Source organism: Pseudonaja textilis, chromosome Z (assembly GCF_049901715.1).
Source record: "Pseudonaja textilis isolate UNSWEBS1 chromosome Z, rPseTex1.2, whole genome shotgun sequence".
NCBI lineage: Eukaryota > Metazoa > Chordata > Lepidosauria > Squamata > Elapidae > Pseudonaja > Pseudonaja textilis.
The window spans coordinates 131,725,941-131,748,702 of NC_142008.1; the positions used below are offsets into that span (position 1 = coordinate 131,725,941).

At 41.3% G+C, this 22,762-nt stretch overlaps 2 protein-coding genes across 3 annotated transcripts; one reads left to right on the plus strand and one right to left on the minus strand.

The window, feature by feature from the left end:
• Positions 1–10: 10 nt before the first annotated feature.
• Positions 11–6,576, plus strand: TSEN34 (tRNA splicing endonuclease subunit 34). Of its 2 annotated transcripts, XM_087917902.1 has the most exons (6): positions 46–300; positions 516–694; positions 2,304–2,560; positions 3,610–3,778; positions 4,523–4,777; positions 5,567–6,576. In XM_087917902.1, exons 3-6 carry the CDS (start codon positions 2,312–2,314, stop codon positions 5,752–5,754), a joined length of 861 nt encoding a protein of 286 aa, XP_087774028.1. In that variant the 5' UTR covers positions 46–300; positions 516–694; positions 2,304–2,311; the 3' UTR covers positions 5,755–6,576. The 2 variants fall into 2 exon arrangements, with proteins under 2 accessions (XP_087774027.1, XP_087774028.1); XM_087917901.1 differs by lacking the exon at positions 516–694 and having other exon boundaries at positions 11–300.
• Positions 6,577–8,122: 1,546 nt separating this feature from the next.
• GRWD1 (glutamate rich WD repeat containing 1) lies at positions 8,123–12,881 on the minus strand. Its single transcript, XM_026711974.2, has 7 exons — positions 12,646–12,881; positions 11,611–11,728; positions 10,801–10,963; positions 10,487–10,700; positions 10,255–10,397; positions 9,484–9,681; positions 8,123–8,734 (listed from the first exon to the last, which is right to left on the minus strand). The coding sequence occupies exons 1-7, from the start codon at positions 12,869–12,871 to the stop codon at positions 8,426–8,428; spliced, it is 1,371 nt and encodes a 456-aa protein (XP_026567759.1). The 5' UTR covers positions 12,872–12,881; the 3' UTR covers positions 8,123–8,425.
• Positions 12,882–22,762: the final 9,881 nt, after the last annotated feature.

The following is a 22,762-nucleotide window of genomic DNA, read 5'->3' on the forward strand; positions in this document are numbered from 1 at the left end:
ACACGCCTTGATTGGGGATCTTCCCACTCGCCTGCGCGCCTCCTGGCTTCCTGTCTCTCTTGCAATTGCTTCCTTTGCTTTGCAAAAGGATCGGCGAGCGCCGCGTTTCTCTTTCTCTCTCTCGCGTGTCTCTGGTGCGAGCGTGTCTGTATTTTTCTGTCTCTCTTTCTCACCCCCGCTCAGTTCCCTTTTTCGTCCGCTCCTTCCTTTGCCTCTGGAAACCAGCCAGGGGCCTTTGCTTGCATTGCGTATTGGTTCGGGGAGGCGTCTTTCTTCCTGCTCGGCCGGTGGCTTAAAAAGGTGATTGGAGAATTTCTTTAGCTCCGCGGGGGCGGGAGTCGCAGAGGGCCCGGTTGTGCGGTCTGCACGAACGCGGGAAGCTTGAGCTGCCGATGTAATAAAGGGAAGGGAGAGGAGAGCCTAGCTACGTTGAGCAAATTTTCTTGGGGGAAGAAAAGGGGCAAACTTGAAAAAGGTGCATTAAGAGGGGGAAAAAATTGTGTTTATAACTTTAGTTTACGAAGAAGAACTCAAGAGCAAATCCAACAAGAAAACTTAACAAAATGCATATTCTAATAAAAATGTCTGAACTGGGAGCCAACTTGGTTTAGAGGTTGTCAATTCTGGGATTTGAAGTCCACAAGTTTTAAAGCTGTCAAGTTTGAAGACCTCTGCTCCAAAATAAAGGACCAAAGTGAGTTTTCTGAAATAAAGGACTACCTATAAAATCAACTTAACTACTTGCTTAGTGACCGTTCTAGGTTTTAGTGGCACCGAAAAAAGTGACTTCGGACCATTTTTCACACTTTTCACACAATCACTGCAGCATCCCCATGGTCACGTGAGCAAAATTCAGATGCTTGGCAAATGATTCAGATTTATGATGGTTGCAATGTCCTAGAGGTCATATGATCACCTTTTGTGATCTGACAAGCAGAGTCAATGGGGAGGCGAAATTCACTTAACCATGTTACTAACTTAACAATTGCAGCAAGAAAGGTTGTAAAATGGTACAAAATTCATTTAACAGCTGTCTTGCTTAACAACAGAAATTTTGGATTCAATTGTGATCATAAGTCAAGGACTACCAGTGTGATAAAGGACGTATAGTAATCCATAAATAGCTGAGTTTAGGATTGGAGCAGGGACTGGAAGCTCCAGTGTTCTCTTACCGGAATTGGGGAGGTACTTTTACTCCAATCTGTTGCATTTTGTTTGGGTTAGGTTTCTGGAGGGCGACAAGTAGGTAAAGCTCTTCCTGTGATGAAAAAGGACAGGATACCCTTGTATGTTTAGTATAGTCTGCTAAAGTCCCAGCTAAGATGGAGTTCATGCAGGAATTAATTCAAGGGTGTGATGCTACTGGTTCTGCCTGGCTCCATGGAGACGGTAGCTCTGAAGAGCAACAGACACCGAACCAGTTCTGTGTTTGCTGCTGTTTGGTCTACCCGCCCACCCGGGCTCTTATCTGTCCTTTATTTCCTCCTTTTTCAACCTCAGCTGCTTTGCACTGCACAGCTGAGGTTGAAAAAGCAGGAAAAAAGTGGCTTTTCAAATGCTACGCACTTGTGCGCAGCGCTTTTCAGTTGTCCGGGTAGCACAGCTTAGGTTTTTTTGCACACGCGCCCAAAACACAGTCACCGAACTGGTAGTAACACCATTGAATCCCACCCGTGGATTAATTGAGTTATTTTGGAAAATCACTATCAAGCAATCTAGGCATAATCTCACAAACAGGTAATCAGAAACCCCCCTGCCCCCACCCACCCCCCGACATTCAGTGGGTCCTACTTTCAGGTAAATATGCAATTTGGGACAATTTAGCTGCAGACACTTCTCCTTTCTCCTACTTTCCTTCCTCTTCCTGCTTCATCTGTTCAGAAGTTAGCATGCAACAAAGCCATCTGCTTCAGACCCTGTTCATAAGATTGTTACCTGTGGTTTGCTCTTAGCTCTTAGTGGAATGTGTGAATCTCTTTTGAAATATTTACCGCCTACTTCTCAGGAAAAAATAAACTTTTGACAAGGGAACTCTGCGAATAATCGACTCTAAAGTACTTAGCTAAGCCTAACCCAGATCTGAAGGGCTCCTTCAAAAACTGTCTCCAGATGTCGAGTGCCACCGGTAGCCTCGTTAATGAGCTTTTCTAGTGGAAAGGAAAGTGAGGGGCTTGTTTGTGTTAAAAATCACTATCTGGTTGTAAGCTTACTAGGAAATCCACAGGAATTGCTGAGCCTTCCACCTTCCATATAAAAAAAATACCCAAATAACTTGTTACTTGGATCCTCTTCTGATGTTGCAGGCTCAGGCATGATCCGAATCTACCTCTTGGAGGGAAAGGCATTTGTGTGGAACTATGCAGATGCGAGGCGAATCCGAGAGGAACATCGTATTGTCGGCGTGCTGGTGGGGGCATTGCCTCGGAAGCCGAGGCAGAATGTGCGGCTTGGGCTGCCTTTGGAACTGCTTCCTGAAGAGGTTCGGCTGTTATTGGACAAGGGGTTGGCAACCCTGGTTAGGAGCCCAACATCTCAGTCCCTTGGCCATGGGAAGAACCAGGTAATGATTTCACCAACCATTATTTATTTATTTATTTAAAAGTGAACGATAAGCTCCCTTGTTCCCAAACTCTGCAGAGTGTAGAGATCAATAGTCTACAATGTTTTTGGGCTTTGAGTTACAACTACAATTGAGACCAAAATATTCATTGCTAAGCAAGGTAGTTGTTAGTTGCACCCAATTTTATGATCTTTTTTTGCCATAGTCGTTAAATAAATCACTGCAGTTATTAAGTGAATCATACAGTCAGTAAGTAAGTCTGGCGTCTCCTGTTGACTTTTGCTTGTTGGAAGAAGGTCACAAATGGTAATCACATAATGCCAGGATGTCACAACTGTCGTAAATACATGCCAGTTGCCAAGCGCTCAAATTTTAATCAAATGACCATGGGACTCTCTGACAGTCACAAGTCTGAGTTATGTCACTTTTTTCAGTGCCGTTGTAATTTCAAATGCTCACTAAACAAATGTTGTAAATCAATGTCTACTTGTAATTTCTTCCAGCAATGAAATTATGATGTAGTATTCTTTTTTTTTTTTCAACAGCCATTTATCCTTTTTCTTCCACTTCCTCCCCAGCTGTGCAGTAAGGTAAAATAAGCTCAGACATCATTGTAACATCACAATTGTAACATCCAAGAAGTTGGCATCAGTTTTATGTTTTATAGTTTCGCTTCCTGAGCTATATGTGCAGCAGAATTAAGTGCTAATGGATGTGTATAATTTCTGTCTGCCAATAGGAGCTCTCCCAAATGTTCTGTTGGGGAAAAAAAGAAGGTAGTAAAAATTCCAAAGCAATTTCAATGCATCATTTTGTTTTTATATTACTTTTCAGTTGGCAGTGAATATTTCCATGTATGATCCAGAAGTTTTATATGTGTATAAAGGGATACCTCATTTTGCTGCAAATAAGAGCTCTGCTTGGAGTTATTCTGGAGCTCAGAAAAAGGAATGAGGTTTATCAATCATGTCCGCTTCCAGTATCCCTAACCAGCATGGCCAACCTGACTGGAAGATTGCTTATGTATGCTTGCCACTTTGTGTCTCCAGGATGCCTTAGTGCCAGAGAAAGTGGTTGCCTACGAGCAAGAACTAGAGGAGAACTACCAGGAGCAGCTGAGGCTCTCTGCAGAACAGAAGAAAACCATGTTGGAGTCTCTTGCAGACCATATAACCCAGGGCCGAGCAAAGAAATGGCAACGGAAAGGAGAAGGAGAAGGTGAGCTAGTGTGTATCACAGCAGTAGATCCAAAATTAAATTTAGATGTTGATTTTACTACTAATAATAGCATAGAACCTCCTGCTCTACAATTCTGCCCACGCTTTCTCCTATTGGAGGCCACCATTGCTAGCCTTCAGCTTACAGTGATAGACAGCTGGGCATACAAAGTGGAATTTTATTTATGACAGAAGTGACAAATTATTTTGCAATATTTGACTGAAAAAAAAGTTACACTGTGTAGATAATCCGCTAGTTACAACCATAATGGAAACTGTCCATCACAGTCGTAACAGCTGTGATCGTTAAACAAATGCCAGGGTCATTTAGCAACGATGTGCTGTGGACCCAATTTTGCTGAAAATAGGAAGTAAATGTCACTTATTGGCAAAACTGTTGTAAAATGAAGCCATGTGATCTTGGGACACTGCAAATGTTGCCCAGATGCTGAGCAATCAAAATGTGGTTATGTGACAGGGGGCGTCCATTGGAACTTTGAATCCAGGTTGTAAATATCTCCCTAGAAAGCTCTGTCAGCACTTTGAACGATTGCTATTGGTCGAAAGTTGAGAACTACCTGTATGCAGAGAAAAATGTAATTATAGAAATTTGAGGGACTTTGGTTCAGCTATATCCTGAGGGAAACATGTGGGATTTTTTTTAGCTATTATGTCTGGGTGGGAATCTGTTCATTTATAAAGACATTCAGATGAAAAATTAGATCACTACTTCTTCCTTTCCTAGAGCCCCTCCAAAGGCCTGCCGAGTCTGGTTCCTGTTTTGTGCTTCCCCGAGAATCAATGATGATCCAACTCCCCACTGAACGGACTCAGATAGCTCAAGAAGAAACAGTAGACTGGCATGTAGCATCCCAGCTCTGGCCTTATGCAGGTCAAGAACGTCATGAGATGCACTATAGCATTTTCCGGGACCTCTGGGAAAGAGGTTATTACGTCACAACTGGGAGCAAATTTGGAGGTGACTTCCTCGTTTATCCAGGTGAAAGCAGATTTCTCAGAGATTTTACAAGAATGCTTGTGTGTGGGAACAATATTGATTCTCTTGAGGTGAAGAATGATGGCTTAAACTTTCTATCTGTGAGGAAGGCAAGGCAAATATACAGGTGTCCCTTCACTGTTCTCTCTGGCCCGCCCAGGTGTGAAGCCACGATACCTTGGATTTATCCAATCTTTTAAGCTATAAATCATGGCTTGTAACATATAGGGAATTGTAAAACAGAACATGCTAAGCTAGAAGCACATGATGGCTTATTACAATGTCATTCTATATGTGAGTTGAACAGAAGTAGAAAGGATATTGGAGTGCGAATGGGGACTTCACAAAGATGGAGTGAAGTAGGCCTCTTCAAAGACTGTTACAATCCATTTTCTGAATATGGTATTCTCCAGATGTCTGAGACTTTATAATCTAGCAGACAAGGCTGTCAAATAAAGCCATTCATAATAGGTCATTCCCAAAGCTCATGTATTAAAGAATATCTGGCTCCTTTTTTCATTAATTTCTGGATATTAAAAGTTGCCTATTTAAATGTACCTACCCAGGGCCTTTTAAGAATGAGTTTGTGCATGTAGACTATGAAGAGATCCTCAGCAAACTGTTCCAGCAATTTTCTGGCAGGACAAATAGCTATTAAGAACATTTTTTGCTTTTCTATTGAAAAGTACATAAAGTAGGTTTTCTTTCATATTACTTAATGAGCCAGTGTTGAGGACATCATGCTGAGATCAGCCTTATTGCTTTGCTAACTCTTCCCTCTCCCCTTGATAGGTGATCCCATGCGGTTCCACGCCCATTACATCGCGCTCTGTTTTTCCAAGGATGCACCCATCTCTCTGTGTGACATCATCAGTGCTGGACGCCTTGGCACCAACGTCAAGAAGACAGTCTTGCTCTGTTCAGTGGAGCAGGAAGGGACTGTAGCATATACATCCCTACAGTGGAGCGGGATGCAGTGAAAACAGAGTGGCTCAGATCCTAGGATTGCCATTTGGAATTGTTAGCGTATGCTTGCCTATTTGTCTTCCAGAGAAGGGGTCACCAACCCCACCCCCTGGACCGCATCTCACTACTGGGTTGAGATTTTCAGAACCCGGCCGCAGAAGCGATGTGTGTGCAGAGCCAGTGAGGCGAGTGAGTTCGTGCATGCTCCATTGGCGTGAGCGTTGGGTGCACAGGCCCACCATTCATGCAAATGGAACTATCCACGCATGCGCCGGCTGCTCATGTGGAACCATCCCCTCTCCCCACCCATTGGTTCTGCAAAGCCAGAAAAATTTGGGAGCTCTGTTCCAGAGTTCTCAGATATCTTGCGTAAAAGTACCGGGAATGCTGGGAGTTGTAGTCTGGATTGAGGAAGTTTGTTACGTTGACATTAGTCTGAATTATGATGGCAATTGGGATTGGGATTTTGGTTGCTAAGCGATACTGTTAAAAAGTGTAATCTCATGATTGCAGCAATAATCTATCAGTCTAGTGGTAAATTGGTAAAGTGGCAAGTGCCGATTGACTGTAGGATGCTGCAGCCATCAGTTTTGCAAGGCGTTTACCAAGTGTGTAATCTTGGTCACATGACCTCAGTCACTGCAACAGCCTCAACTTGGGCCAATTGTAGGTGTCCCTTGTTTGCCACCATTGTAACTCTGATCACTGAATAAGTGTTCTTAACTTAAGGACCTATAAGTACAATTTATATATAGCAATTATAAAAGTATTCTTAGCCATATTCTTAATATGTTGCATGTATGCATGGTTATTAAAGAATGGGATGTTCTAAAAAAGTTGCTGAAGTAAGTTCCTAACAGATAAAAAGATTGCTGTCAGTTAATATCAGAAAAACCTCAAGGTTGAACATGTTTCCTCTATATAAGGAATGCAGATTTTTTTCAACAGGGGTAGGTAGCTTCGTGTCCTCCTAGTAGCTTGGATTACACCTCCTGCAATCTCTTGACCCATGCCACTTGGTATTGAACTCCCCAAAAGCTGTACATCTGTACTGGGAGTGGGGGAAGCAGTTATTACTAGTTGACCACCTATGGTTTTATTTGACCCCTTTCATGACTTCTGCTGGTTGGGGACAAAGAGAGCTATTGCTCAACACATTGCCAGGCCAGTAGCTGGAAAGGCTGGTATCTTGATAGATCATATTTTCAGCGCCAGGGACTGGTTTCTTGGAGAGGTTTTTCTGTGGACTAGAGGGGGCATGGTTTCATGTGCTTACATTTCATGATGGGGCTTCGCCTGTTTACGCAGTCTGGTTTCTGGCCTGCTGTGGACTGGTGCTGGCCCATAGACTGTGGGTTGGGGACTCCTGGGTTAGATAGCACTGCTGCAGCAACATAAAAGACCTTTGGTCTTTTCAGGTGTATCTTTGTATTTCAAACAGAGAAACATGAGAAAAAATATGCTGCAAGTAGCACAAGCTGGAATCTAATGACTAAATGAAGGATGGGGAAATAACACAAAAGCCAGTGTTTACACTCTTTACCAGTGTTTCTCAAATGGGAATACCGGGAGCTGAAGTTGCCCAGGTTGAAAAACATTGCTCTATGCCTGTGATGGCGCGAACCTATGGCACGCATACTGAAAGTGGCACACAAAGCCACCTCTGCCGGCATGTGAGCTGTTGCCCCAGATCAGGTCCACTGCACATGCGAGCGTGTCCTCCACCAGCTGATCGTCGGGAATCTGCCGTGCACACAGGGAGGGTGCATGTGCATGGGTAGGAGGGGTGGGTGTCATGCGCACATTGCATTATGGGTTTGGCACCTGACGACAAAAAGGTTAGCTGTCACTGCTCTATGCAATTAATCCTCAACTTGAAACCATTCATTGAAGTTACAGTGGCACTGAAGAAAGTGACTTATGACCAATCCTTGCACTTATGAACCACCACAGCATCTCCATGGTCACATAATCAAAATTTGAGCACTTGGCAACTAGCATTTATTTACAACAGTTCCAGGGTCACCTGATCACCATTTGTGACCTTTCCAGCTGGTTTCTGACAAAGAAAGTCAATGGTGGAAACTGGAATCTCTTAGTGACTGCAGTGATTCACTCAACTGTGAGGAAAAAAGGTTAAATTCAGGCGCAACTCACTTAACAGCAACCTTAGAAATTAAAATTCTCCCCCCAAATGTCGTAAGTCAAGGACTACCAAATAAAAGTATTTTGGCAGGAAGCCTGTTTCCCTTTTCTGGAGATGTATTTCTTTTTCAAACCAGGTCTTCCATGTGCAATCTTAGTATTTATGAACATCTAACAAAGCATGAATGTTTCAATGCACCCATCCCAGGTTTTTCTTAAAACTCAGTCTCAGAGTGCTTAATCACAGAATTTTATTTCTAAAATAATTTATATTTAAACACATTTTTGCATCTATTTCAAAATAGTTTCCTTTCCAATGTACATTATGGCTATAATAGATATATGGAAGCTCACATATTTCCTGGGACAGTTCTATAGACATAAAAAACCTGTTTTGAATTTTCTTTTTTTATAGCAGAATGATAACTTCTGTATGCATGATATATTGCACATGTAAAAAGGTGGGCACCATCTTGACTCCTTTGACCACCCCTACAAGTGCCACCTGAATTTAGAGGGCAGCCATTTTGAAAGTTTCCCTCAGACGCTGATGGTTCGAAAGATGTTGAACCCAGAGAGGGCGGTGGTGATGAGGGTGCCAGGGCATTGTGGGTGCCAGTGCAGCTCCTTGATATCGTTCTCTCCCTGGTGAACGAAGAGCAGCTGGGGTGGGATGGTAGCCAAGGCTGGGTCCTCAGCCTCTCCTTCGTCACGTTCCACAGCTAAGTCCCACTGAGTCACTTGGTCATCGGCCCCAGAGGCAGCAAAGACACCGCTATCAGTGGGGTGCCATTCCACTGAGGTGATGGGTGCAGTGTGTTGCTTGAAGGTGGCAACCGCTGAACCTTTCTGTGGGAAGAAAATGACCATTATTATAAGCCAAGATAAGGAAAAATAGAGATGGGTGTCCATGTTCGCTGAGGTAGAGTTCATTAAATAACCCAGTTACTCTGGGATTACACAACACAGAAGCCAAATGTTACAATTTATTAAATTTAATTGCCACCAATCTCATCATGGGGCTACTCTAGGATCTTATAAGAATAAAAAAATGTAATCAAAACAATAGAACAATAAAATAATGAACGTACATGAATACTATGATAACAAAAGATGGGCAAATGGGATAGCAGAGGGAATCCGTGCCTTCTATTGGCTTGAGGGCCATACCAGGTTTTGTGGGACATGTTGAAAACCATGCTTCCAGTTGGTGAGATAAGGCTCACTTTGGAAGTTTTAAGGTACAAAATGGATACAGTGGCAACTGCAAGTCTCCATATTCAGTAGAAGTCAGATTGGAGGGAGGGAGTGTAGGGGATGTTGCAATCACAAAATGAATGTGTGGCTCTTGATTCATGCCCCAAGGCTGAGCCAATGTTTCTCAACCTTGATGGTTTTAAGATGCATGGACTTCAGTTCCCAGAATTCCAGCAATGTTGGCCGGAGAATCCTGGGAGTTGAAGTCCACACCTCTTAAAGCCACTGAGGTCGCATCCCTTTTATAGTTGTGTTCCCATTAGACCCAAACCAACCAGATGCCTCAGGTTAAGTTGTGATTATTCCATACTTCATCTGGCAGCAGGAATCCATTGGCTCACCTGGAACTGCCTTAGATCCCAAATCCTTAGGATCCCATCATCACCACCACTAACAATAAAGGGCTCATTTCGGTTCCAACTGATCACATTGACATCTGCATCGTGCGCTTTGCTGGTGGTCAGCATGCAGGCTTTTCCCGGTGCAGCCCGTGTGTCCCAGACGCGAATGGAGGCATCAGCCGAACATGAAGCAAAAACCTAACCCAGAGATACAAAAATGCATTTCCTTTTCAACAAGGGGAGCTAAGCTCTCTTATGTCTGCAACAGGCTTTCTTGCTGTGCATTCTTAAAGGAAGAAAAGAACTTAATTTATTTTTGCATGTAAATGTCTTTAATAAAAGTGCAGACTCCAGAATCAAAGTTCCCTGAAATTTCCAGAGAATTAGTATATTGGTTTTATGCATATATAGGATACAGTATTTTTTGTCTGTATCTAGTGTACCTTCTTGCTAATGAAAATTATTCAGAAACGAGAAGGAAGCAGTTAGGCATTCTTACTCAGAAATGTGTCCTAATGTGTTCAGTTATATTTATTCCCAAATAAAAATCAATAGGTCCAAATGTTTAGACAACGCTGCCTGGAAATATTGGAACTTGCGGTCCATAAATCTTAAAAATGTCCAAGATGGAGAAACAATGGCTTATCCAATCAGTTAAAAGGGTTTTTTTTTATTAAGATGTCTCTTAAAGTAAATAAAAGTTTATTGAAATATCCTCTTCCCTAGATGCAAGATGACTTGCAAACTTGCACAAACTTATCGATAACTTACTGTAGCTTCATTTGGGGACCACTGTATGTCTTCCACTGATGCTGTGTGGGCTGTGAAAGGCCGCTGATCTACAAACCACGATCCATCCTCCTTGGGTGTCCATAGATGGATATTTTTATTGCAGTCCCCGGTCAAAAGAGTGCCTACAACAAGCAATACCCAAAATATCATGAATTAGACTTCATCCATTCTCACCTCCTACAGCTATCTTTCCCTTCCCTTCTTCCATTACCTGGTTTCTTAGGGGACCAGTCCATGGCAAAGCCCTCTGACATATGTCCAGTAAATGAAAAGATGGGCTTGATCTTGGCCTGCTCTTCTCGCAAGAAGACTGCCAACGCTTGGGGGTCAGAAACAGCCACCAAGAGGCGCTGAAGATCGTATATATCCACCTGCCCTTTCTCAGACCATGCTGCAACCACCTGAGTCTCTCCCAGCTCTGTCACCTATGCGGAAGAGGGAAAATAGCAGGGGAAAGCATTAAGGGGGAAACAATGTTATCGAAGGAAGCAAAGATAGGAAAGACCAGCAAGAAACATTCCATACTCGCAGTCTGTTAATCCCTCCATAGTGGGGAACCATGGCCAGTTCTAGCTGGGGTTTCTTGTCCTCATCATCATCTTCACTCTCGCTGCTACTCTCTGACTCAGAAGAATTTTTGCAAGCTGACTTGGTCCCATGGAGATTGTGCATTTTCATCACTAGCAACCTGTGGTTTATTAGGGTGGGATTGGAGGGGAGAGGGAGGAAAAAATGTTATAAAATGGATCGATAAGATTGTTACCTTTCCCCAACCTGGAACCACCTGTCCTGGATTTCAGGCCCCATCCTACAGTGGGCCATGCGGTTTGAGTAGTAGGATGGGGGTTGAAATCAAATACTTTTAGTAGGTATCAGGCTATGGAAGATTCCTTTCCTAGCTCATTCAGATGATTGTCAGCTTAGCCTACAATAAGGTAGTCCTCAACTTGGGACCATTATTGGGTCCTGAATTTCTGTGGCTAAGCAAGGCGGTTGTCAAATGAACCATGCCCAATTTTACAATCTTTTGCCGTGGTTGTTAAAGAGAATGGCTGCAAGTTAAGTGAATCAAACAGTTGTTAAGTGAATTCCACTTCCCCATTGACTTTGCTGGGGGTGATCATATGACCAGAGGCCTCTACAAACATCATAAATACAGGTCAGTTACCAAGTGCCCAAATTTTGATCATATGGCTATGGAGAACCTGTGATAGTCATAACCGTGAGAATTGGTCATAAGTCACTTTTTTCAGCTCCACTGTCACTTTGAACAGTTGCAAAATGAATGGTTTATAAGTCAAGGATTACTTGCATTGACCCATCCCAAGCACTCACCTGTTCGCTTGGGCAGTTTCGGCTTGTGTTCCCGCACAAAGGAAAAGGCTCAGTGGGTAGCTAGTTCGGTTGTCTCCAAGAGCATCACGCAAGATGTCAAAGCTCAAGCAAGGAGCCCCTAAATTGATAGCAATAGAAGGACCTCATTTAGCTGGGCCATTTATCTAGATCGGGGTCTCCAACCTTAGCCTTTGCTGGCTGGGGAATCCTGGGAGTTGAAGTCCTCCAGGCTTAAAGTTGCTAAGGTTGGAGACCCCTGATCTAGATGTTTATACTAATTTTTGCTATCCTATTCACAACTTAACCTCATCTTCTTTCTTTATATGTAAACATTGGGTTTCATTTTATCAAACATGTGTTGAGTATATAGACTTACAAAATAGTTCTCAGGTTCTGTTTGCAATGCAGACTCTACAAATTCTAAAGTATTTGGAAGGTGCTTTGCCCTATCCTCTGTCTGGATACCTCAGGGTTAAATGGAACTTCTATGACTACTTTTTTCTATTTGATCCTTTCTTGAACCTCTAGAGTTCAATTCTTGTAATTACTATCCAGGATCATCCAAAACGGATCCCTGGAATTGTGGAAACTGAGATGCAACAGACCTACAAGTCACAGCAATGGAGAAACTAACATCAGTTTTGGACAACCCCCACCCCCTTACACAAGTTAAGTGTAATTCTAAACTCCAATTTTCTCAGTAGGATCATAGATATATTTATCACCAACCCTTTTGTGGCAGGAACAAAAATTCTAAGCTCAATTGGCAATAGCACTTAAACTTATGTACCGTTTTACAGCCCTCTCTAAGGGGTTTAGAGTCAGCATATTGCCTCCAACAATCTGGGTCCTCATTTTACCGACCTCGGAAGGGCGGAAAGCTAAATTCCTAAATTGCTCCATTTAGATTACTAGCAAATGCCGAACCCTAGTTTTTGGTTTGCATTACTAGCGATTCATACTCCCTGTTTTTCTCTCTTGCCCGCGATCACATCCTTCTCCAATATAACGTGAGAATTGCCCAATTCTTCCTACCGGTGCCTGCTCGATGGTAGAGTCGATATGCGCCTTCGTCCATCACCAGCTCTTCTCCAGGGGCTGGAGGGGGATCTTTCCCCGGCACATAAGCTCCTGCTTGAGGCTTTCCTTGCTTCTTCTCTTCTTTTTCCTCCATTTCCATATCCTCCATTTCATCGCTGCTGCCGCTACTCCCGCTGCTAGAAGCAGGGTTCTCCTCTTCCCACGTGCAGGATTCCTCCATCTTGAAAAAGGGCGCAGGCTCCGCCCATCACGTCGCGCTTTGGCTTCAGCATCGTAGAGATACGACGCACTTAAGATATTTAGCAAATATAGAGAATGAAGGAGATGCAAAGATTTACTGAATACAGCACTTTAAAGAAATTACTAGTTTCCGAAATAGAGCATATTTCAAAGACAGAGACACAGAGGTTTGATGAACTCTTTTAGCTCAAGAAAAACAGGAGTGTTATAGGGAGTGTAACGAAAGGAAGTTGAGGTGCATCTGTTATTTTTAAGTCCCCGGATTCTGGAAACTCCTTTGCAGTGAGGATTTTGTTGCCAGCGAGAGAGATATCGCCTGTGGGTACATAGGTGTCTGTCCTTTTAATTGCAAGCCGATCAAAGTGGCTTTTCAGAGATAGGCGGCATACCTGTGGAAATTGAATAAATAAATAAAACTGTATGTATATGATATACATACGTATGCAAGTATTATAATGCATTTTAAGCGGGTTTTTTAAAACAAAACAAAACAAAACATTTGACTTGCAAAGAAGAGCAACTAAGATGATTAAAGGCCTGGAGGCAAAAATATATGGAGATCGGTTGCAGGATTTGGGTTTAGCTAGTCAAGAGAAAAGAAGGACTTTTACAAGACATGATAGCAGTGTTCCAATATTTGAGGGGGCTGCCAAAAAAGAAGGGGGAGTCAACCTGTTCTCCAAAGCACCAGAAGGCAGGACAAGAAACTATGGAAACTAATCAAGGAGAGAAGCAACCTGGAATTAAAGAGAAAATCCCTAACAGTGAGAACAATCAGTGGAACAGCTTGACTTCACGAGTTGTGGGTGCTTTATCACTGGAGGTTTTTAAGAAGAGACTGGACAGCCACTTGTCTGAAATGGTATAGGGTCTCCTGTTTGAGCAGGGGGTTAGATTGAAGACCTCAAAGGCCCCTTCCAGCTCTATTCTGATTAATTGATAGGTCCGGATGTGGCTGTAGCCCCCGCTCCTTGGCTTGCATCCTTTGAAGATACTGAAGGTTGGTTCTTGGGCCAAAGTCCGAACCAGAATGTCAGACACTGCTTGCAATTCAACACTAGGCAGGTGGCTCTCCAACTATCTAGGGCGCAAATCCCTGGTAGTCCTTCCTCCAGCCCCTCTCCCCTTAGAAGCAAGGCTCAGAGCCATTCTTCCTCTGGCTGTGTTCTCATACAGTCATCATAAATTGAGACAGACTTAGAATCGCAACAGATAAATGTTGAACCTATCTATCATCTATCGTAGTGTGTAAACATCGTTTAGTCTTCCTCCCTCTTGAGATTCCAATTAAAAGTTTCAAGGAAGTACATTCATGTCGCTTAAAGGAAAAGAAACAGTTTGTTAGGGAAACTGCATAGTATGTACATCTGCTCAAGGGAAGCATAGGGTGATCCTCAAAAAATCATTGTCTTTTCCTTCCAGGAATGAACACTTCCCATTCTTTTTTCGAAAACCTTAAAGCTCTACCATCATTTTGACATGGGCAGCTGATGCCTGCCTTGTTTTGGAGGGCCACCATCTTGAAAAAGGGCAGTAGGCAGCCATCTTTGAAAAAATGAGTTCTGTAATACTTTTACAGATACAGTACAGATGATTCACGGAAGCCATTTTCAATATGGGCAGAGACAAGAAACAGCATTTTGGGAAAGGGCAGATGATTCCACCGCAACTTAGATACCCTTGAGAAGTCCAGTTGGTTTAATCTCCATGGTAACGGAGAGTTCAGCTCAGCCATATCAATTAGGTTTAAAGGGCTGCTGAATGGCTTACAATATCTCCCACTTGAGACGTTTCTTCTCAGGCTCAGCTGTTAATGTTTTCCAGCTAAACATTTTGCATTAATAATAGCGGTAATTATCTGTTCGCTTTAGCATCATCTTGCAGCGTTTCTACACATCTCTAGTTTTGAACAGAAAATGCTATATATATAAAATATATATACAATACAACACAATACATAAAATTCAACATATAAAGCAAAATGCCAATCTGATCCAAGGCAGTCAATTATATAATATGACTAGAGGGTTTTTTAGTCTTTGTTTGGTGGACAACAGCAAAGCCCAGATCAAAGAATCAGGGGTTGCCAAGATTTCTTAATATGTGTACAAACCATTTGGATAGAGATACAGAATAAACTGCATCAATACATGTGACAAAAAGCTTCAAAGCTCATAATGCACACCAGCAGCGACAGAGGAATAGGTGTCTCTGGATATGTACAGCACTTGAGTGCCCTTATGCAACCCCAATTTTCAGATATTTTGGAAAGAGAACTATTTTCTCATTAAAGGTGGTGCTTTCTGTGTAAATTTGAACCTACTCCATTATTTTCTGAGAAATGAAGCTGCTATTGCAAGACTGTACAGTTAATAAAGGGGAAAAAAGCCTCTTTTTTTCTACTTCCAGCAAAATCTCAAGCAATGTTTTTCAACATTATCTATTTTAATATGTGGGGTCTTAAACTCTAGCATGTTGGGCGGAGATTCTGGAAGTTGAAGTCCACCATTTTCTTGTTGCAGTTGAGAAACATTATCCAAAGAGTAGCTATCCTTTTTCACCATAAAGCCTATCTTAGGCTCCAGTCTTTGCAGTTTATCTAGGAGTGAGCTGTCTTGACTTAAAGGATTTAATTCTTATAATGTAAATGCTTTCTTAGCCTCTCACTAGTGTTTCCCTTTTTTTTGCATAAAGATCCATCTTCTGAAATCAAGCATGACATATAAATTGAGATGGTTTGTTTCCTGTTGAATTATGTTATGTAGGAAACTAGGAAGTTGCCAATGATTAGAATTGTGTATAAACAATAGGCTTTAGAGGTTATTCATACAATGTTGTCTTAATCATATTTCTGGATGACCACCTAGCCTTATACTGTTTAAAGATAGAATGAATTAGAGCAGTATTTCTCATGTTGGTTGGAAAATTCTGGGAGTGGAAATACAACCATCTTAAAGTTGCCAAGGTTGAAAAACATTGGATTAGAGTTTCTGTCTCTTGAAATTAAACACTCTTGGTGCTGAATGTGAAGCCTGTGAAGTACTATCATCCGTTATGAACAATCTCTTGTGGTTTGAAGACACTTTGGGGGATTGAAACAACCTTCAGATTTATAGCTTTTAAAAAGGGGAAGGAGACTTGGCACACAAAAAAGTAACATAGCAAGTTGGAATGACCAAGGATCAGGAAAAATTGGAACAAAGGTTTTATTTCTCCTCATATGAATATCAAGAATACTTCTACATGGCAGCCTTAAGCAACTGTCTCTGCTGTTCACATCAGCTGGAAAAGAAGATACCTTAAGAAACTGGTCAAGATAATCTTTTCTTCTTCCTTCCATCTTCCATCACTGGAAGTTTTTAGGAAGAGACTGGACACACCTATTTGTCCAGATTGTATAAGACCTCCTGTTTGAACAGGGGGTTGGACTAGAACAGTGGTCGCCAACTGGTGGGCCGCAGCTCACTGGAGGCCACAAGAAAATTTTGGTGGGCCACAGAGAAATCTCATCCCCAGAGCATACCCCCCAAAGTAATTAATCCAGGCTGCGCAGAAACACCAGGTTGCACCACCCACATGGCCCACAGGAACCCTTCCTGCCCTCTCACTCCTTACCCAGCAAACTTGCCTGCTAAATTGCTATTTTTCTGACCATTAGCTGTTTTGTGCCGGGAGATTTAGATCAGCTAGGAAGCAAGAAATGGTTGGATTCCTTGCTTTCTAGCTAATCTTTAGATCTTTGGCTCTGCTTTTTGAACATCCCTTAGGACTGAAGGTTCTATTATTGAGTGCAGACTCATGGCAAGCAACTTTTATGTGACAGACTGAGCTAGCCGATGGCAGATAGATCACTGAATGATTCTGTAAGCAAGTCAATCTGCCTGCCTGCTTTGCCTGATTTTGGGTAAAAGTTGCTCTTTTTTTTAAATAAAAAATTCAATATTTACATACATGGTTTGGAATTCAATTTTTACATACATGGTTGGTGTTGTGAGTTAATTTTGTGAGTTTGCTTGCAAGCAAATTGTATGTGACAGACTGAGCTAGCTGATGGCAGATAGATAGATCTTTGAATGAATCTGTGATTCTGTGAGCAACTCAATCTGCCTGCCTGCTTTGGCTGATTTTGGGTAAAGTTGCTCTTTTTTATATAAAACATTCAATATTTATATAAATATAATATTTACATACAAGCCATGCCCAGCCAGTCACATGACCACCAAGCCACACCCACAAATTAGGCCATGCCCACAGAACAGGTTAGTGATCCCTGAGATTTAAAATTATGAGTTTGGTTGACCCTGAGGTCCAAAAGGTTGGCGACCCCTGGACCAGAAGACCTCCAAGGTCCCTTCCAAATCTGTTTCTGTTCTGTTCTGGTAACAATGTTGACTATTATTATGCTGGGAAAGCCAGCATCAATTATTTTCATGGAACTGTCTTTGGGAACCCATGGATTCAATTGTTGGACCCATCCTCTCTTGATTCCCTTCATACTGGATATTTTTCCATCCAGCAGATTAACTGGGAAAAGAATTTACACAAACCATAATTATGTCTTTTTTCTGACACTTGCCCAGAAGGGGAAATTAACAGAATTTGTGATAGAGGACAAGGGGGAGGAGAAGGAGGAGAAGAAATGTTGGTTTGATTGGTCCACCATTGGAGTGGGAAAGACCAATTGTTCATTACTTTTCCTGACCAACTACTGCTTGCTCTAACTTATAAAACACAGCAAGGCTTTGTTTGTTTGTTTGTTTGTTTAAAAAATATCGAATCATATCCAATCATTTTGAGAGGCTTACAACATAGAAAAATGGAAAAATATTAAAATCATACATCAGAAAAAGGTAAAAAACATGAACAGATAAAATCATAGACACAAAATGGCAAAGAGGGGTGCTGGACATGTGGGGTTCAATTTAATTAATCAACCACCTCCAGTATGAAGTTCCCCCAGCAGAGCCAGATCTTCATGTACCTTCCTTGGACATAAACCTCCAAAAATAACTAGAGGGAAGAGGAACTAGAGGGAATAAGGACCAGTAGGAGGGCAGATTTCCATAAATCAAATTAAAGAGAAGGAGAGAAGTTGCATAGTTCAGCGCCTGCTGGCACAAGTAGCTTTTGAAGCAGAGCAAGAAGACTATCTCCATGTCAAGATAGATGTGATCACAGGTTGATGTCATCCATTCAAGCCTCAATGACTCTGCTGAGCTGTTAGCGGGTCATACAGACCAAATCCTAACGTGTGTCTCTTTAACGCTTGTATGATAGGAAGATATTAATCAGAGATAACTTTTCTTTACAATTTAGTGGTGGGGAAGCTGGCTCTATTGAATATCTCCTTGTCATGTAATTCTTAAAAGTCACAAGTAACACAGACCTACAACCATTCATTTAATGAATGTTCCAAGTTGCAACAGCACTGAAAAAGTGACTTATGATTAGTTCTCATACTTATGACCACTGCAGCATCCCGTGATCAAACTTCAGATGCTTGGCTACCAGCATGCATTTATGATGGTTGCAGTATGCCATGGTCCTGGATTGTCATTTGCAACCTTCCTTAGGGAGCTTCTGATAAACAAAGTCACTGGGAGGAGTCACATTCGCTTAACAATTGCCTGATTCACTTAACTGTAGTGATTTGCTTAGCAACCATGGCAAAAAGGTCATAAAATGGGGAATGACTCACTTAACAACTGCCTTGCCTAGGGATGGAAATTTTGAGCTCAATTGTAGTCTTAAGTTGAGGACTATATGTATTTGCCAATAGGAAAAAAAATGGCAACATAAAATGTCCAAGACTATACCGCTTAGCTACCCTCAATAAAACATCTTCAAACATTTTGGACTATAACTTCCCAAATTTTTATTTGATTTAAAAATTAACTCTATTGAATTCTACTGTATAGTGCAATATTAATGCAATATCAGGGATTTTCAATTCAATGTATAGAATGTGAAGGATGTGTGTGTTTGTTTTCACAGTCATAATGTATACTGAAGATGGCATTTAATTTCATTGTACAATGTGCAATGGCAATAAACTAAACTAAACTAAAAAAATTTCCAAAGCCATCTAAGAAGAGCTGTAGTTGCAGAAGACAGCAAAACTCCTTCCTCCAATTCCTGTCTATTGGATATAGATGGCAAATTGCTTATCCTACAATATTCCACACACCATAACATGGACTTACTTGCGGTTCTGTTTGTCTCTGAATCTGTTAGTTTCCCCTATTTTTAACACATATTTGTCAACAACACTAAATCTAAGTGTATTCCAATGTTTGTTTTGTTTGTATTTCTTTTTAGAATTTTAATTATTTTTCACAGATAAAAGATTAGAATACAAAATTACAACAAAAAAGGGGAAAAAAGGATGGGGACCAATGGAGAATGTTTAAAAGTGACACACACACACACACACACACACACACATAAAAACCCAAAAGCAACATAAAAAAGTTACTTCCATCCTTCTTCAATAAGGGTACAATTATAGAATAAAATCTCTTGTCTTCGTTTAACAAAAAAGGATACAAAGCTAAAATATAAAATATATTATCTAACAATGAAATAATGCTATTATATAATACCATAGTTTTTTATTCTAAATAAAACATATATAAGCCAGACATATACCTATATATGTCTATAATCAAACATCTGTCTGTGATACCTATTTTAAATTTAAACTAATACATAAAACATAAAATATACATATCTGTTAAACTCCAATAATGCAGAATATTTCTATAATCATAACAAACCTAATCATCAAATCCCGGAATCAGCATATTCCAATCATAACTGAAATAATTCATAAGAAAATTGTATACCATAATGAATACTATCCATAAATAATAAAATACTTTTGCCAATAAATCCACAATAACTTACTAATATATTATGCCTTTCCTCAAATGGTTAGAATAAACTTATTATATCTGGGTTGCAAATATCAGAACATCCATTAGATAGCAAAGCAGCTTTTCTGTTATCTCTGCTAATGATTATCCTGATTTTTGTGGCTCAGATGTAGGGCTATTCAAGGTTAGAAGCAAAATTCAAATTAACTATTGCCTACTAGCTTGCAAAAATTCTGGGGGTTTTGCTGTTCTAAAGGCGATCCTAACTCACCAGCAATGCTTCCTCAAGAATATACAGACCATAGAGGTCAGAGATTATTCCAGGTTTAATTACATTTCAAGTCAACTCATTAACACTTTTTCTTTCCTTTAATAAATCTTCTGTAAACATAATTACATTTGGATCTACTTTGCGGCCTTTAGTTGTGTAGCTTATCAAACTGTACTAAGAATAGACTTTTCCTGGAATTCTCATCCCACCGTTCCTGGATCCTTCTTACAGCCAAGTCTTTCCACTTAGTTTCCTTGATCATAATAATAAAACAGGGAGCTTAGAGAATAATGGCACACAGATGTACTAACAAGAATTCATGTTTCGTAGAACATCCTTCGACCAAGCGGAGATACGTGTACATCACACACCCAGCTGGATGAATTCCCAGTCCCAATGGCTTCTTGTTTTGAACCCAATTTCCATCTTGACTAAATATTTCCACCACGGAACCATCTGCTCCCTGTGCTTCCTGAAGACAATTCATTCCCTCCTGCTTTTGTTCTGGAGATCACAGCCTTGTCTGTTCCTCGTGAAGCCTAGCCCTGCAGGCTGCCATCTATCCTCAGCAGGATCATAAATTGCTAACAAGCATGTCCCGAAGTCTGCCGGCTGCCGCAGCTCAGCCAGAGACTTGCTGTGTGCAACCGAGCGGGAGGGTCACATCCCGTCATGTGAAAAGGCAGGCAGCATGCAGGCAGGTTCGGATGGCAGGCAGCTGAAGCTAGCCACTGTTGGTGGCAATGATTGGATGGTGCCAGAGCCAGCCAGGAATAGAGATGGGGAGAATTTGGAAAGAGGGAAGAAGAGCGACAGCCAGAGATGAAAGAGGTTGGGGGGCTTTGGTGCAGGCTGCTGCAGGGAGGGTATCCCAGAGGTAATGCTACTTTACACACGGGTAGCAGAAAACAGCCTTGCCTTGAAGGTAAGGTTGTGATTTGTCAGAGCTCAAATCTCTGGCGCTAACATTCAAAGAGAGCGAGGTGGTGGCAGATTGTAAGTCCCACTCAAAGGTAATTTAACTATGTCATTTTATATGTTTTATCTCCCAGGTTAACACCATTTTGTGGTTTTATTTCGATCTCTCTCAGAGAGCAAAGAAAAGGGACCCTTCTTAGCAGAGTGACGTGTCACCGGGCGCTGGACATTATTACAGTAGTACTAAAAAATAAATAAATCTTGAAAGGGTTTCAGCTGTTTGGATGCTGTTATTTTTTTCAGCAAGGCTCAATGCCATAACCACCACAAAGACAAGAACATCATTAGTTTGATTACAGCAAAGGGAATAGTTGAATTTCTGCCTATGATGCAGCTGTGAAAATCATAACAGCCCCTATAATACCAAGACAATTCTTGAGCTCTCCAGATATGTTGGTTTACAGCCACCATCATCCACAGTTGCCACTCATGTTCCTATCCATCCATCCATCCATCCATCCATCCATCCATCCATCCATATCTACCTCTCCTCTATCTCTCTGTCTATGGCTTTGTTGAATTTCCTCTCACATTCTTCCTCCACTGGTGAGCTCTCCCTTTTCTCTCTGATCCACAGAGACATTCAGCACAGGATGGCATTTGCAATCATTCTGTCATAACCACCCTCTGAAGCCAAGTGGTTAGGCTGAGAAGCACTGTGTTTCCCCAAGGTCATCATCCTGTGTACAACATGGCTGAGCGGGAAGCTGAAGAGCAGATCATATTCTGGGATTGTGTGCACTGACTATGATTTCTAAGAAGACTGCAGGCAGATAGGAAAGGTAAATTCCCTGTAAAAGTGACTCTGGCACTACCCTGATGCCCATCCAATGATGCATAAACCAGGCCACCCTTGGCTGGGCATTTTGCATTGCCAAACCAGTGCAGGCTGAATCTTGCTTGGGCACAGGATCAGAGATTCCAAGGGATTCCAGGCTGTTTGCTGTCTTCTCTGAAGGTTTGTTCCTCTGTTGGAAGCTAACAACTGCAATACCTGCCTTAAATGCAAAACCCTTTGAAGCATGTGAATAAATTCCTTATTTAAGGGGAAAAAGGGGCTTCCAAAAAGTTGGTCGCCTAAAGCCAACAGCTTATTCTCTTGAGCACACAACACTTTTGTGTCCAATTAGAGTAAACTAAAAAGAAGTTTCTTTAGGTTAAGAGCAAACAGGCTGTTGGCACCAGAAAAGGAATACAAATGAAACAGCAAAGGCCCAAAAATGGAGGAAAAAAAAGTAAATTCCGTTTTTAGTCCACCTCAGTGCTCTATGAATTCACTTATTTTAAAACAACTAAATATGTGAAATCATGATTTGAGTCTTACCCATCTTCCTTAATTTGCACAGTCTGGGATATTTTCTACAACTAATCCATGGTACTTTTCTATCTAGCAGTAATTCCCAACCTTGGTTCTTGTTATTAGCTTTAAATTCACATAGGGATGATTGGAATAACAATGTAGAAATAGGGCTTGACAGTTAGGGTTGCTGATTGGGTTAATCCCTGGTTTGTTTAATCATGGTTTGACAAACAAACTACAGTTAAGTTCAAACAATACTTAAGCCATAATATTTGGTTAACAAATAAAAATAGCTGGCTTCATACAACACATTGAGAAACAGCCAGACCAGATATTGGGAACCTTAATATTGGAGGATATCTTAGCTGGAGAGCCCATTTAAAAGTCCTCAGTTTTGAGGAAATCAATAAAACATCTTATTTAAAGACAGAATAATTCCAGAATAAT

What these genes read in the sequence shown, in the direction of transcription:
- GRWD1 (XM_026711974.2), bottom strand. Translation starts at nt 12,871, where the DNA reads ATGGAGGAATCCTGCACGTGGGAAGAGGAGAACCCTGCTTCTAGCAGC. An exon ending in CTGGTCCCCTAAGAAACCAG is followed by an intron (nt 10,398 to 10,486) that starts GTAATGGAAGAA and finishes TGCTTGTTGTAG; the next exon opens with GCACTCTTTTGACCGGGGAC. An exon ending in GGTCCCCAAATGAAGCTACA is followed by an intron (nt 9,682 to 10,254) that starts GTAAGTTATCGA and finishes TCTCTGGGTTAG; the next exon opens with GTTTTTGCTTCATGTTCGGC.
- TSEN34 (XM_087917901.1), top strand. Translation starts at nt 2,312, where the DNA reads ATGATCCGAATCTACCTCTTGGAGGGAAAGGCATTTGTGTGGAACTAT. An exon ending in TTGGCCATGGGAAGAACCAG is followed by an intron (nt 2,561 to 3,609) that starts GTAATGATTTCA and finishes TTGTGTCTCCAG; the next exon opens with GATGCCTTAGTGCCAGAGAA. An exon ending in TGACTTCCTCGTTTATCCAG is followed by an intron (nt 4,778 to 5,566) that starts GTGAAAGCAGAT and finishes TCCCCTTGATAG; the next exon opens with GTGATCCCATGCGGTTCCAC.